We start from the raw sequence: 15,056 nt of genomic DNA, 5'->3' as shown, positions 1-15,056 counted from the left end.
AACGAGAGATTCTCAGATTTTTCGTCTGCGGACTGCAGACTGCAGAGCCAGCAGAGCAGAGTCAAACATGGCGTCATTAAGGTTATTTAATATTTGCAAAACTGGCCAAGCTTATATAAAACCAGCAGTGTGTTCAAACCTCATTCAGGTATAGTATATTAGTAAATACAATTTTATCCATAGCCTATAATTTACTACATTAAATTTACCAAATGTGATGTCCAATGTTGTTTTTATCGACTTTGTTCACTAGCCTAGTCTGCAAAATAATTAACAAGGGGTAAGAAATCAAATTTTTTATCTTTAAAAATGTAGTGTGGATGAATAAGGACTTAAAAATGAGGTTCATACTATTATAAACCATGGTTATGTAATATGGGGTTGGACTAGGCCTATTTAGACTGTAGAAGTGGACTAGAGAATGCAACTTTGATATCTGGGCTCCTAGTGGGGCCTTGGCTCCATCATAACTTATTAACAAAATATTTTAAACTGAACGCTGCTATCAGTATTTCTAATTGTATAAATCCATGGGTAGGCTACAGTTTCTTTACTGGGCTATGCTAATATCGATTGAAACAATCGATTCGATTAGTAAACCTTCATGCGATTTTTTCACCATCAGCAAGTTTGGTTGGTTAGGCTAGTTTAAGATAGTTTAATTTGATAATAATTATATTTAAAAAAATCGATTATTAATCAATATTTTGGTAATTATATCGACCTCCGGACCTCACGCGAAATTAAAAATTTCTTTTTTCAAAATGGTCGAAATTTCACGCTGATTTCAAAAATGATTGTCGTTTTTTTCGGAAACGTCCCGTTTTCCCGGAAAATGGGAAAAACGGGAAAAATATTTTTTGCTCAAAACCCATGTTGTGGGTACTCAAATTATGCGGAATTTTGTCCTGGACAAGAATATGTAAATTTTATTACGATCGGACCACTATTAAGTAAAATATCACCGAAAAACGGGAAAACGGGGAATTTTTTTTTGCTCAAAACCCATGTTGTGGGTACTCAAATTGTGCGGAATTTCATCCCGAACAAGAATATGTAGTTTTTATTACGATCGCTTTTACGTAAAGCATCACCGGACAGGTTAACTAACCTAACATAGGTTTAAATTAGGTTAGGTTAGGTTAGGATAGGTTAGTTTAGGTTAGGTTAGGTTAAGTAAGGTTAGGTTAAGTTAGGTTAGGTTAAGTTAGGTTAGGTCAGGTTAAGTTAGGTTAAGTTAGGTTAGGTTAGCTTAGGTTAGTTTACTTACAATACTTACCTATTCTAACCTATCCTAAACTAACCTATCCTAACCTAACCTAAGTTTGTAAGTTAGGTTAGGTTGGGTTAGTTAATCAATAACATGAGTATTGTAAGTAAACTAACCTAACCCAACTAAACCTAACCTAACCTAAACAAACTTAACCTAACCTAACCTATCAAAACTCAACCTAACCTAAACCAACCTAACCTAACTTAACCTAACCTAACCTAACTTAACCTAACCTAACCTAACCTAACTTAACCTAATCTAACTTAACTTAACCAAACCTAAACTAACCTATCCTAACCTAACCTAACCTAATCTAAACCTAAGTTAGGTTAGTTAACCTGTCCGGTGATGTTTTACTTAAAAGCGATCGGTTAGGATAGGTTAGTTTAGGTTAGGTTAGAATAGGTAAGTATTGTAAGTAAACTAACCTAAACCAACCTAACCTAACCTAACTTAACCTGACCTAACCTAACTTAACCTAACCTAACTTAACCTAACCTAACCTAAACTAACCTATCCTAACCTAACCTAACCTAAACTAACCTATCCTAACCTAACCTAACCTAACCTAACCTAACCTAACCTAACCTAACTTAACCTAACCTTACTTCCTAAACTAACCTATCCTAACCTAACCTAATTTAAACCTAAGTTAGGTTATGTTAGGTTAGTTAACCTGTCTGGTGATGTTTTACTTAAAAGCGATCGTAATAAAAACTACATATTCTTGTTCAGGATGAAATTCCGCACAATTTGAGTACCCACAACATGGGTTTTGGGCAAAAAAAAAATTCCCCGTTTTCCCGTTTTTCGGTGATATTTTACTTAATAGTGGTCCGATCGTAATAAAATTTACATATTCTTGTCCAGGACAAAATTCCGCATAATTTGAGTACCCACAACATGGGTTTTGAGCAAAAAATATTTTTCCCGTTTTTCCCATTTTCCGGGAAAACGGGACGTTTCCGAAAAAAACGACAATCATTTTTGAAATCAGCGTGAAATTTCGACCATTTTGAAAAAAGAAATTTTTAATTTCGCGTGAGGTCCGGAGGTCGATATAATTACCAATATTTTCAATTCGATAGTTTCAATCGATATTAGCATAGCCCAGTTAAGAAACTGTACCCCAGAACACTCTTCTTCTGTTAATATTAGTAAGCACTTAAAAAAAAGTTATGGGTACAGTTTCTTAACTGGGCTATGCTAATATCGATTGGATTAGTAAACCTTCATGCGATTTTTTCACCATCAGCAAGTTTGGTTGGTTAGGTTATGATAGTTTAATTTTATAATAGACATATTCAAAAATATTGATTATCAATCAATATTTCCAATTTGATAGTTTCAATATATGTGATGTGGAAAGCGAAAAGGCACCTCTTGTCGGTGATGATGCAAAATTTTCAGTACGGCCGATTTAAGTAATTAAGGTTGAAAATATTGAAATTCAGTTTTTTATCGATTGTTATACCTCATTTATCATAGAACAGAAAGGTATCGGTTAAAATATTGAAGAAGATGTAAAAGGTAAAAAAAAAAATCATTTTGTTAACCTCTGTACGGTCTGAGAAAAGGTACCTCTTGTCGCTGAAGGTTATTTCGCCATAACGACAAGAGGTCCCATTTCTAATATTAACTTTATAAACAGACTAGCTGTGTACCCGTTCTACGCACGGGGATCTTATAATATTCAGTTGAAACCTTCTTATATAAAGAACAGCAGTTGGTTTGCATATTTTAAGATATGCTGGCCAAACTATTATACATAGCTTCATTTTATGTTGTTTTTTGTTGTTCCGGATCGGTATGACAATCAATAAAAGGTTAAATTACCTCTGTGTCTGCCGGTCGATCCTATAACGGTAGGCTTACTTTAATTTTTACTATCTGATCTCGTTTGCATGGCTCAATCACGTCCTGGTTGAAGTTCGTTCGCTACGCTCACTCACCTGTATGTTGGAGCTCGTTCGCTGCGCTCACTTTCCTTCAGGTTAGCTCGTTCGCTACGCTCACTTGCCTTCAGGTTAGCTCGTTCGCTACGCTCACTCGCCTCCAGGTTGCAAATTAGCTGTTGTCATAAATGTAAAAGAAATAATAGTGCTAGTGCTGCACCCTGTTGGTAATCCTTGTAACTTTAATGCTATTGAACATCACAGAACAGAACCAACTTGTTTAATTGAAACAGCTGTTAAGATTCAATAATTTCATTTCTCATAAGGTTAACATGGGCTTCCAGAAATTCCACGTCAAAAATCGACAAAAACTTGATTTTTCAAGGGTTTACTGTTAAATATCTAACTGTCTCATATTCGATGAAATACGTCTAAAACCATCTCATATATGTATAGTATTTGGAAAATAAGTTTCAGGCGGGACAGTGCTATAGTTATTGAGGAGTAGTTGTAATAAAGTGCGTATTTTAGCGTTACCAAGAGAATGACAGATAGACAGACAGACAGACAGACAGACAGACAGACAGAAATTGAGATAAGGTTTGATTCGGTTTCTCTGACCTATGAAATGTAAAAATAACCAAAAAGTTCATTATTCTAAGCAATGTACAGACAAAACTCTAATTTTATTTATATAGACTATATAGTCAAAAAAATTAATTGTCCTGCATTCTAGAGGAAATTTAGAAAACTACAACAAGGTTTAGTTTACGGAGAACAAAATATTTCACAGATATTGCGGTCCCAAAAAGAGGTAGGCTACCTTTTCTTATCTTATGGAGAAATGACATATGGCCGACAAGAGGTCCCTTTTCTGAAATGAGATTTTTACGACGTGCTTCAATAAAACAATTATTTAAATGAAAACTACTGAGAGTTAAGACAAAAATTGGTTTTGCCTCCAAAGAGGAGATTATAAGCTTTCTTTTGATACCAACATCATTTCTTGAATAAAAATAACTCTTTTTATGCGTATTTAAAATTTTCAAAATGGTTTTTCTCAAAATGACCCTTTTCCATAACAAAATTTCAAAGTCCTATGAATTTAACAAAAAAATCGTAGATGCATGGGACTTGCACCAAGTGATTCGGAGTTTAATATATATATAAAACTCAAAATCGAAAATTCCCGACAAGAGGTCCCTATTCACTTTCCACATCACATATAGCCTATTAGCATATAAGTTAGTCGAGTTAAGAAACTGTACTCAAAGTTATCTTACAGGAATGTGAATCAGGTTAGGTTAACTTTGGCCTAACGTAGTCTCTATAATGTATTTTTGTCCAAACAAACTCAGGCATTTAATAGTCAAATTAACCTATGGACTAAGAATGACAATGGAGATAAATTTGTATTGACAGTCAACTTACTTACCTAGGTTAACCGGTGGAGTTGAATGTAAAAGTTTGCCTAAATTTTAACCTAGGCCTAAACATTAACGGGTACACTTCCATATCTGTTGGCACAAACAGCCGAATGAGTAATATTGATTATTACATTTTTTAATTCAATATATTGTTTGATTAGTTAGTTAAGGTTAACCTAACCTTAAAAGAGATGGAAACAAAACGTTAACATCGTTTGGTTAACCTTACCTAACTAACCAAACGATATATCGAATAATCGATATATCGATCGATATTTTCATTCGGTTGTTTGTGCCAACAGATATGGAAGTGTACCCAAATTAACTTACATGGATGAAATAATTTTCACCAACATAGTCATTGGGAGGGTTCAAGTGCAAATTGCGAATAAGAAAAAAAGGGTTAAAAACTTGTCTTTGATGACCACGTTTTTTCTCTTGAAGATTAGGCTTAGGGAGTAAACTTAGCCAAGCTGAAGATAAGTTATTTAAAATTCAAGAAGACATCATATAAAAGTAATGAGTTACACTTGTTTTAGTTAACTTAGCCTATTCGACGGATAAATTGTTTAGTAAAAATCAACATGGCCACCTATCAACCCTTAAACTTAACCCTTAGAGTGCCAGGCGAGAAATAAAAGTAACGCTCAAAAAATGCCGATGATTTTTCCCGAAGGTCGCGCTAAAAATGCCGAGCGCGATCTGGCGATTTTTAGGTTAAAATTTCGTAAAAATCGAATTTTCGATATTTCGACCAACGAAAACCGATGTATCGCATCTAGTAACTTTCGACTCAATGTTAATATATGGGTTAAAAGAATCCGAGTATCCATTCGGTTGTTATGACAACTGTTCGATCATTACGAAACGTCCGGCTCGTTCTAAAAACGTCCGGTCGGCCGGACGTCGGCACTTTTGGCTCGTTTTAAAAACGTCCGGTTCCCCGGACGTTGGCACTCGAAGGGTTAAAATTTTAAATTTCTACAAGTTAAAATTGCCTAAGCTGCAATTCTGCTCACTTAATTGATCCAACTTGTTTACCTATGTCTATTTTTCTCACAATAATTTTTTTAATCTTTCAAAAGTTTACATTTTATGAACCCAGTTTTCAGCGTACACACACTAAGTTCAAGACCTACAGCACTCATATGGTATGGCTATCCACAGTTATTTTAGGTAACTTAGGCTTTTCTTTCCTCACAAGACAGGTGAAAACACTAAACCCGCATTGTGGTTATTGAACATATCAGATGGTTATTTTAGTAGAACGGCTGTTGACTAAGTACAAATAGGCTAACACTTTTCTATTACTGTAGGAAAAAAGGTTCATCAGAACTGGGGTATATTGTGTGGTGTGATGTGTCAAAACAGACCCTGTAATCTCACCAACAAAACTTAAGAAAGGTTTTGTTGGTGAGATTTTGATTTAAGAGTTTCTAGATTAAAAACTAAGTAATTAATTTAAAATTAACTTAAGTCTTGATCTCATATTCATGTTATTCTGTTATTTACAGTATAGTGAAATACCAAACAAAAACATGTGCAAATAATGCTAGTGCACATATGCGCCATGGCATGTTCAGTTTTGTGAGCACATTTTCCTAGTGCTGGGAAGGGTGATATCGATATCGGTTTGTCATATCTTTCAAGTCTTTGTTTATAAAAAAATTACACTCTTTAGGTTTTAGTTTTTAGTATTAGCCATGGTACCGGTAATTGGTATTCATGTTAATACTAAAACAATCCCACTTCTTTAAGTTTTGATTGCAGAAAAAACATTTTTTATTAAGTGTATTTTTTTGTTCTTGAAAAGGCAAAAATACGTAAGTTTTTCATTCTTAGGTTTTGAGATTCGGGATTAGATTTTTGTAAATTTCAGTTTTGAGATTTTAGAAATGGTTTACCGAGGATAACTCCGTTTGTTGATAGTATTTGTTATTTACAGGTCAGAACTACATTCAAAAATGTCGGGTACCAGGACCCGAGCATGGAATGGAAAGATATCACAGAGAGAGCTGCACAAACATTGTTCTGGACCGAGCTGGCTCGTGGGTTTGCCGTCACACTAGGACATATGTTCAAAGAACCGGCGACCATCAACTATCCGTTTGAAAAGGGGCCACTCAGTCCACGTTTCAGAGGAGAACACGCATTGAGGAGGTATCCATCAGGCGAGGAACGCTGCATCGCTTGTAAACTGTGCGAAGCCATCTGTCCGGCACAGGCTATCACCATCGAGGCGGAAGAAAGAGCTGATGGCAGCCGACGAACTACGCGCTACGACATCGACATGACCAAATGTATCTACTGCGGATTTTGCCAGGAAGCTTGCCCTGTAGACGCTATTGTTGAAGGACCTAATTTCGAATTTTCCACCGAGACGCACGAAGAGCTTTTGTACAACAAGGAAAAGCTGTTGAACAACGGTGATAAATGGGAATCTGAAATCGCTTCAAACATTCACGCTGATCACCTGTATCGCTGAATCGGTTTGAGTAGTTTTAAGTAGAAAATCTTCATTGTAAAGTTAAATGGCTCAAATAATAGCCAGTGAATGTGAATATTGAAATGATACATTGTTATATGAAATGGTAATTATACTTAGTTTTCAAATGACAGGATTAATTAATTGTTTACACCTCAGCCTTGTTTTTAGTGATAAGAATCAGGTGTTAGCCAAGTAATGGCATATGGGATGTACTTGCTTCAGTTGACCCATCCTACTTGATATAAAATAACAGCTGCCACGGCAATGGTACACTCCTACAAACTATTGTATAAAACAAGTTTCAGGTATTGTTTTATAGGTGATGTTTATTTTGTGGATGCGTCTTATTTACTTTTAAAGAACTTGTGGGCTTCATTCGCCAAACTTAAAGTTGAAACCAAAATTTAGTATGAGCTAATTGCTGTCAAAAATACATCGATAGCTAACTGTATAATGTTTTACAGTAACATAAGAGGTTGCAGTAAAGGTTTGTAGTTACTCTATAATAAACTTCTGCATAATAATCTGGAACTTTGACCAAAGTATACATACCAAAGTTAACAGAAGTATTTGAAGTTCTTATGCTTTGAAATTTGGTTCTGTACGATTTGCGTTCTGGATCTCACTCATCTTACTTTTAGTTCAAAACTCATATTATTTCAGTTTAAAAAACCTACTTATTACAACAGCTTCGTTCTCTTAATATTTTATAATACGTTTGATAAGGGCTGCATTGACAACTATGAAATGAAATAAAATAAGCCAACTAAGATGGCTTATGTCCACAAAGTAATGACTCAACGACAGTATCTAATTTATAAACGACATGGTATATTTAGGCCAAGGTATAAGTTTATTTAAAAAGATAATTTCAGGTGTCACTCACCTTCATGAAAACAGGAGAACTTAGTCCTTTGTCAAATGTCACCAAAGTTCAAAACACACAAATGCACATTTGTGATCGCCTAACCACGACTCATGGTGAACCGTGGTGACATTTGACAAAGGATTAAGTTCTGCTGTTTTCATAAAGGTGAGCGAGGCCTAGTGATGTGGGCCGGGTAAATACCCAGTGGGTAGGTAAATATAAATTGGGTTTTTACCCGGGTATTTACCCCAGGCCCGGGTAAATACCCAAAAACTGGGTATTTATAATTTTTATTAAAGTTAGAGAAGATTTAGATGTTTTTTTGCAATTATTACCTTGCAAGGATAGTAAAATGATGATAAAATGTGTTAAACAAAATTTCATATGGTCACTACTGGCATTTTACTTCTGGTTATAATCGGCATAAATACCCTGGTCGCATGGTTGCTGCACTGGTCCTGACTACTTATGATTTTTTAATTTCTATGATAGATAGATGAATTTATTTGATTGAAAGTGAAAAAAAAATAATTTGCAAAGTACCTAATAATTATTATTTAGAAAGACAGGAAAACTTAACCCTTTACTTCCCGGAATTATGAAATTTAATAATACAAATTTTTATTGTGAATTTTCATTTTATTTTTTTTATTTTAAGGCTAAAAATGTGTTTTTTTTCAAATTTCCCTCATAGAATTAAAAGTTAGAAATATGTATCCATATGGATACCATGGAAACCTAAAGTACCATTGTTCACTAATTTTCATACGTTAATAATTTTAATTTTACTTTGACACTCCCATAGTATCCATATGGATACACGTTTCTTAAAAGTTGTATCAAATAGAAAAATAAGTTACTTGTTCATCAATTTAAAAAAATTAATTTAGAATGAGTACAAAGATGACATCATAAGCCACTCGTCAATTTCTTCATCGTCATTCATCTGTAAAACACATCATTATTATATTTTATGATTTCTAATATCGGACTGAAACAAGCATTACAACACTTGTAGGCCTGTATTTATCATTGTGCAGACTTAAAAAAACAGACTTATATCGAAGAAAATACAAAAGAAAAACAGTATCCATATGGATATTATGGGAACACAGACGACACACCATAGCTATTATTAAAAATAAACCTGTATCCAAAAGGATACTATGGGAACACAGAGGACTCTTTAAATATTGTTAGCTGAAGAAGTAGGTTCTTCTTTAACTATTTTTGTTACTTTTATGATAAAATTATTCAAGAAACTGATAGAAAATAGAATTTAATAAGCATGACAAAAAACATAAGTGTATGAATTATATAAACCAGGAATGAACTGTTAGGTAACCATAGCAACTCATTTAAACAAAACCAAAGTTATACTTTTATAAAAAAAACAAATAATTGTCCAGCTGGTTTTCAACAGTATTGAAGCACTCACCACAGTACCCCCTGCTAATGATTTAATTTAAGTAAATCATGATACTTGAAATCGTACAGGAAAGCGTACATGTCTCCCAGATTTTGTCTTAATCGCAGGTTTTAATTCGCTTGAACTTGTCTTGGTATAATTAGGATCATCCATGCTTTGTGTCTTGCTTTGTGCTTGTGTGGATTTGTTGCTTTCTGTCCTATTTGGTGCATATCCATCGTTCTTGTATTCGGACCAAAAGTATGCCGGTTTGAGTCGATCCATGGATACCGTGACATTACAGCCTTTAATCACCACAACGGCAGTCTTGGTGGTTCTGCTGATAATAGGGTAAGGGCCAGAGTATGGGGGTTCGAGAGCTCCCTTGGGGATGTCAGTCCGCACAAAGACATGTGTGCATGTAGCGAGGTCCTTAAAAACGAATGGCGTCTTCGCACCATGTCTAGTTCCACTGACTGGACGCAGGTTGTTGAAGTGCTGACGTAAGCTCTTTACGAAGTTTGGTGGATCCAATTGATGTCCATCTTGGCTGGGCGTCATAAACTCTCCAGGAAGTCGTAGAGGTTGACCGTAAACGAGTTCTGCAGAGGAAGCTTGCATATCTTCGCGCCACGCAGCTCTGATCCCCATTAGTATCACTGGCAAAACTTCGGTCCAACGATCTGTTGTGTGACACCTTATGGCTGCCTTGAGTTGTCGATGAAGGCGTTCAACGAGTCCATTGGCAGCAGGGTGATAGGCAGTCGTTCGCAGACGTGTTGATCCAGTTAACTGTGTTAGCTGCTGGAAAAGAGAGGATTCAAATTGTCGACCTTGATCTGTGGTTATGCGCAGTGGCGTTCCAAACCTTGAAATCCAGTTGGTGAATAATGCACGAGCTACAGTTTCAGCTTCTATGTTCTCAAGTGGAACTGCTTCAGGCCAACGTGTAAATCTGTCAACACAAGTCAAACAATACCTGTAACCTTCCGAAACAGGTAATGGGCCAACTAGATCAATATGGATGTGTTCGAATCTAGAAGATGGTGGAACAAACGTACCAACTGGGGTTGAGCTGTGACGTGTTATCTTTGACTTCTGGCAGGAGAGGCAGGAGCGAGCCATAGAACGACAGTCTGATTTCATTGAAGGCCAAACAAAACGTTGGCTAACCAGTTTTGTGGATGCCTTTATCCCGGGATGAGACAGGTTGTGCAAGCTGTAAAAAGCATTTTTTCGAAATTGTTTTGTGACAAAAGGACGGGGGTTTGAAGTAGATACATCACAATAAAGTGAGATTTCCGTTCCTGGTAGCAGCACTTGCTTGAGCTTTAGGTTGGATTCTGTTTCTAAATAGTGTTGTAGTTCTTCATCCTGAGCTTGAGACTCTGCCAAAGCCTGGAAGTTTAAGGAGGCAGTGGCTTCTTCTATCCTAGAGAAGGTATCTGCAACTGCGTTTTCTTGTCCAGAAACGTGGCGAATGTCAGTTGAGAACTGTCCAATATATTCCAAGTGACGGAACTGTCTTGGAGAACACTTATCAGGTTTTTGACGGAAAGCAAAGGTCAGAGGCTTGTGATCTGTAAAAATTATGAATTGTCTTCCTTCTAGCATATGTTTGAAATACTTAATGGCAAGATAAATTGCTGTTAGTTCTCTGTCATAAGTACTGTATTTCTGTTGAGTTAGACTTAACTTTTTGGAAAAGAAAGATAGTGGTTGCCAGTTTTGTCCTACCTTTTGTTGCAATACACTTCCTACAGCATAGTCTGATGAATCGCAGAAGATTGCAAGTGAGGCATTCGGTGCAGGGTGAGACAACATAACGGCTTCACTGAGGCTTTTTTTACAAGTTTCAAAAGCTTGTTCACTTTCTGTAGTCCAATTAATAGGCATATTACCTTTTAGATTGGCTTTCAGAAGGTCATTTAGTGTGCTCTGCTGGGACGCTGAATGGGGTAGGAATCTACGATAAAAGTTTAGCATACCAGTGAATCTTCTTAATTCCTTTGCAGTCTTTGGTTTGGGGTAACAGTCAAGAGCTTTCACTTTTTCAGGTAAGGGTTTTATCCCTTCTCCGGAAACTTGATATCCGAGAAAACTAACCATGGGAACTCCTAGGTTGCACTTACTTGGGTTGACAAAGACTCCGAAAGAGGATAGGCGGTCAAACAATTGTCGTAAGTGAATGAGGTGTTGTTCTTCGGATTCTGAAGCTACGAGAATGTCATCAATGTAAGCGTAACAGAAGTCTAGGCCACTGAGTACACCATCAATGAAACGTTGAAAGGTTTGGGCAGCATTGCAAAGTCCAAAAGACATGAAAGGAAATTCGAAAAGACCAAAAGGTGTTGTTATAGCAGTCTTATGAACGTCATCAGGAGCTACAGGGATCTGATGGTAAGCACGAACAAGATCTATAGTAGAGAAAACTTTTTTACCATGCAAATTTAGAGAAAAGTCCTGAATGTGAGGAATAGGGTAGCGATCAGGAATGGTTCTGGCATTTAGGGCTCTGTAGTCTCCACATGGTCTCCATTCGTCTCCTTTTTTGGGAACCATATGAAGAGGAGATGACCAGCTGCTAGAAGAAGGTCTAGCTATACCTAACTGGACCATAACCTCAAATTCTTTTTTGGCTAACTTTAACTTGTCCGGGGCTAGACGACGGGGTTTGCTAAAGACTGGTGGTCCTGGGGTTGTCTGGATATGGTGTTCTGTTTGGTGTTTGACAGGGACAGAAGGTTTACCTGCCGGTCGAATAAGGGACGCATATGATTGGAGGAGCTGCATGTAGACATTTGGTTGGTTTGCATTTATTGCTTTAATACCACTTACCAAATTGGAGCATGTTGCGCGACCAGTGGAAACGAGAGAGGTTACCTGATCAATCAAACACTGACGTCGAACATCCACTAATAAATCATAATGATGAAGAAAGTCAACTCCAATGATCGGTTTGGCAACGTCAGCTATGATAAAACGCCACACAAATGCTCGGCGTAGGCCTAGGTCCAAAGATAAGGTATGCAACCCGTAAGTGGCAATTTCGGTGTTGTTTGCTGCGTATAGTGTATAGTCAGATTTTAGTATTTTACCTGAAAGCATTTTTCGTGGATAGACGCAAACATCTGCTCCAGTGTCAATGAGGAACTGTTGTTTTGTTACCTTGTCTGTGACGAAGAGGCGGCGAGATGTCTGTAGATCGGAGGAGTCGCTGGCCGCCATTAGAGACTCCCGAGATCGTTTCCCGAGTTGTTGGCTTGGAAACTGCAAGGCCTGGTGCACTTAGTTGCAGCATTACCGAATCGCTTGTGGTACCAGCAAACATCGTCTCTTGTCGTGCTCTTGGAGCGTGATCTTGATTGCCGAACCGGACTTGAACTCCATGTTGGACGACGATTTTGATTACTCCGCAGATCTTCTTTGATAGTTGAAATGTCGTGCTGAAGTGAAGAGTGCTTACGATTTCGCCCATTTTAGATGTCATCAGAATCGTCAGTCGCTCCATCACTACTTCCATAGAGTTGGGACTGTTAGTAGGGACAGCTGGTTCTGTAACTTGATGACGCGGGCTAATTTCAAGCACGGCGTCAGCCAACTCGGCTAGTGCATCAAGCTCAGACGACTTTTGTGTTGCTAAAATGGCTTGAGTTGATGAAGGCAGACGACTCAACCACAGAGTTTTCAGCACAGTGTCAGGCACAACGGTACCAGCCAAAGCACGAAGATGTCTGAGGAACTGCGAGGGCTTTCGATCTCCCATTTCTTCATGTTCCAGGAGACGTCTGGTCTTCTGTTCCTGTGAAGAGCTTAGGCGTTGTATCAATTCTGTTTTCAGTTTTTCGTATTTTCCCTCGGTTGGTGGTCTTGTGAGGATGTCTCTCACTTCAGCAGCGTATTTAGCATCAAGGTTTCCACAAACATAAAAGAATTTTGTTTCATCAGATGTGATCCGAGCCAAGGAGAATTGGGTCTCGACCTGCGCAAACCACAGCTCAGGATCTGCTGGCCAAAATTGTGGAATCTTCACAGTAATTCGTTCTAGGGAGTTACCTTCTTGAGTAGTAGACATTGTATTGCAATTTTGGTAAAAAATTATCACGTCGGGGTCACCACTGAAGAAGTAGGTTCTTCTTTAACTATTTTTGTTACTTTTATGATAAAATTATTCAAGAAACTGATAGAAAATAGAATTTAATAAGCATGACAAAAAACATAAGTGTATGAATTATATAAACCAGGAATGAACTGTTAGGTAACCATAGCAACTCATTTAAACAAAACCAAAGTTATACTTTTATAAAAAAAACAAATAATTGTCCAGCTGGTTTTCAACAGTATTGAAGCACTCACCACATTAGCATACTCTGTGTTCCCATAGTATCCATTTGGATTTAGTTATTTGATACCAAATATATAAAAAGTAAGTAACAGAAAAATATAATTCTATGTATATTTCAGTAGCTAAAGGTGCAATGAAGTGAAATATAATTTTTCCCAGCTTCGTAACTAATTATAAACATAAAAAATCTTATCTTGAAAATCTTAAATTTCATGATGTGTCAAAAACCTGGTTTGCATCACTTTGAACAGATATTTTTCTTCTTTTCGCAGGCTTGCCAACATTAGGAAAATTAAAAACCCTTTCTAATAAGCCTAGAAACAAAATGCATAGAGGTATAGACTCAAATCTCTACCTACAGAGAGGTAAAAAAATGAGAAATAATATGTATCCAAAAGGATACTATGGGAAGTAAAGGGTTAACCTAGTAGTAGCCTATGTGTAAACAACTTAAGAAAAATAATTTTAAAATTCAATCTGTAGGATGGCAGGATTTAATATTTTTGTTCTAAATCTTTTGTTGGTATCAATGGTATCAAAATAAAAAAAAAACTAATTTCATAAACTTGTGATACAAAACATTGGAATCTATAGCACAATAAATCTTTCAAAATTATATTAGGTTCGACCAAAAAACAGGAGATACATTTTTTTAGTAGGTTTATCCAAATATATTATTGTTTCCAACCGAGCGGTAACACAGAAAAGTTTACTTAAGCCTACTTAAAAGTATTATATCATTCTGCCTAGATGTCAAATAGGCCTTAGGTCTGTCTAGCCTTCCAAACCATTTATACAATAAAAATTTTGCATCATAAGTACCCAACAATTCCTGAATATTTATAAATTAAAATAATTTTGTTTAGGCTATGTTATTTAATTGGTTATAAATTTATAAAATTATAAAAATTGAAATAGCCACAGCCTTTTTTAATATATACTATTTTTTAGTTAGTTAAATTTAACTGATGTTACTCGATTTAAGACACAAAACCCCATGCTTATTTAGAAACTTTATGTATTATTAAAAAAAAGTGCTAACATTAAGCGAGTAAAGCTTCAAGTTACTGTAAAAGGTGTTATTGACTATCCTAATTTATCATGTAATAACAATAACATATTTAGGGGTAAATATAAATGAATTTCAATTGATTTTATAAATACCCAAAATACCCGGGTATTTATGGATTTTGGGAATTTACCCGGGTAAATACCCAGGGTATTTACCCCGAGTTTTAAATACCTGGGTATTTTACATCACTAGCGAGGCCTGAAATTATTATTTTTTAAATGTATTTAAATAACTGTTAAGTTCATAGGAAAGAAAATGTAGAGTAGGTTAAGATACGAGT

General features: G+C 36.3%; 1 protein-coding gene across 1 annotated transcript; it reads left to right on the top strand.

Moving 5' to 3' along the window:
• Nucleotides 1–7,211, top strand: LOC128996728 (NADH-ubiquinone oxidoreductase subunit 8-like). The gene is made up of 2 exons (XM_054422174.1): nucleotides 1–148; nucleotides 6,541–7,211. Exons 1-2 carry the CDS (start codon nucleotides 68–70, stop codon nucleotides 7,078–7,080), a joined length of 621 nt encoding a protein of 206 aa, XP_054278149.1. The 5' UTR covers nucleotides 1–67; the 3' UTR covers nucleotides 7,081–7,211.
• Nucleotides 7,212–15,056: the final 7,845 nt, after the last annotated feature.

This window comes from Macrosteles quadrilineatus, unplaced genomic scaffold, assembly GCF_028750875.1.
Source record: "Macrosteles quadrilineatus isolate MER2022 unplaced genomic scaffold, UCM_ALF_1.0 Scaffold_6__1_contigs__length_79288215, whole genome shotgun sequence".
In the NCBI taxonomy this organism is placed as follows: domain Eukaryota; kingdom Metazoa; phylum Arthropoda; class Insecta; order Hemiptera; family Cicadellidae; genus Macrosteles; species Macrosteles quadrilineatus.
Note: the sequence above shows the minus strand (reverse complement) of the source record. Positions and strands in the feature narration are given on the sequence as shown.

Excerpts from the sequence above, each read along its gene's own strand:
- LOC128996728 (XM_054422174.1), top strand. The coding sequence starts at position 68 with ATGGCGTCATTAAGGTTATTTAATATTTGCAAAACTGGCCAAGCTTAT. Across the intron at positions 149-6,540 it reads TGTGTTCAAACCTCATTCAG|GTCAGAACTACATTCAAAAA; the intron begins GTATAGTATATT and ends TGTTATTTACAG.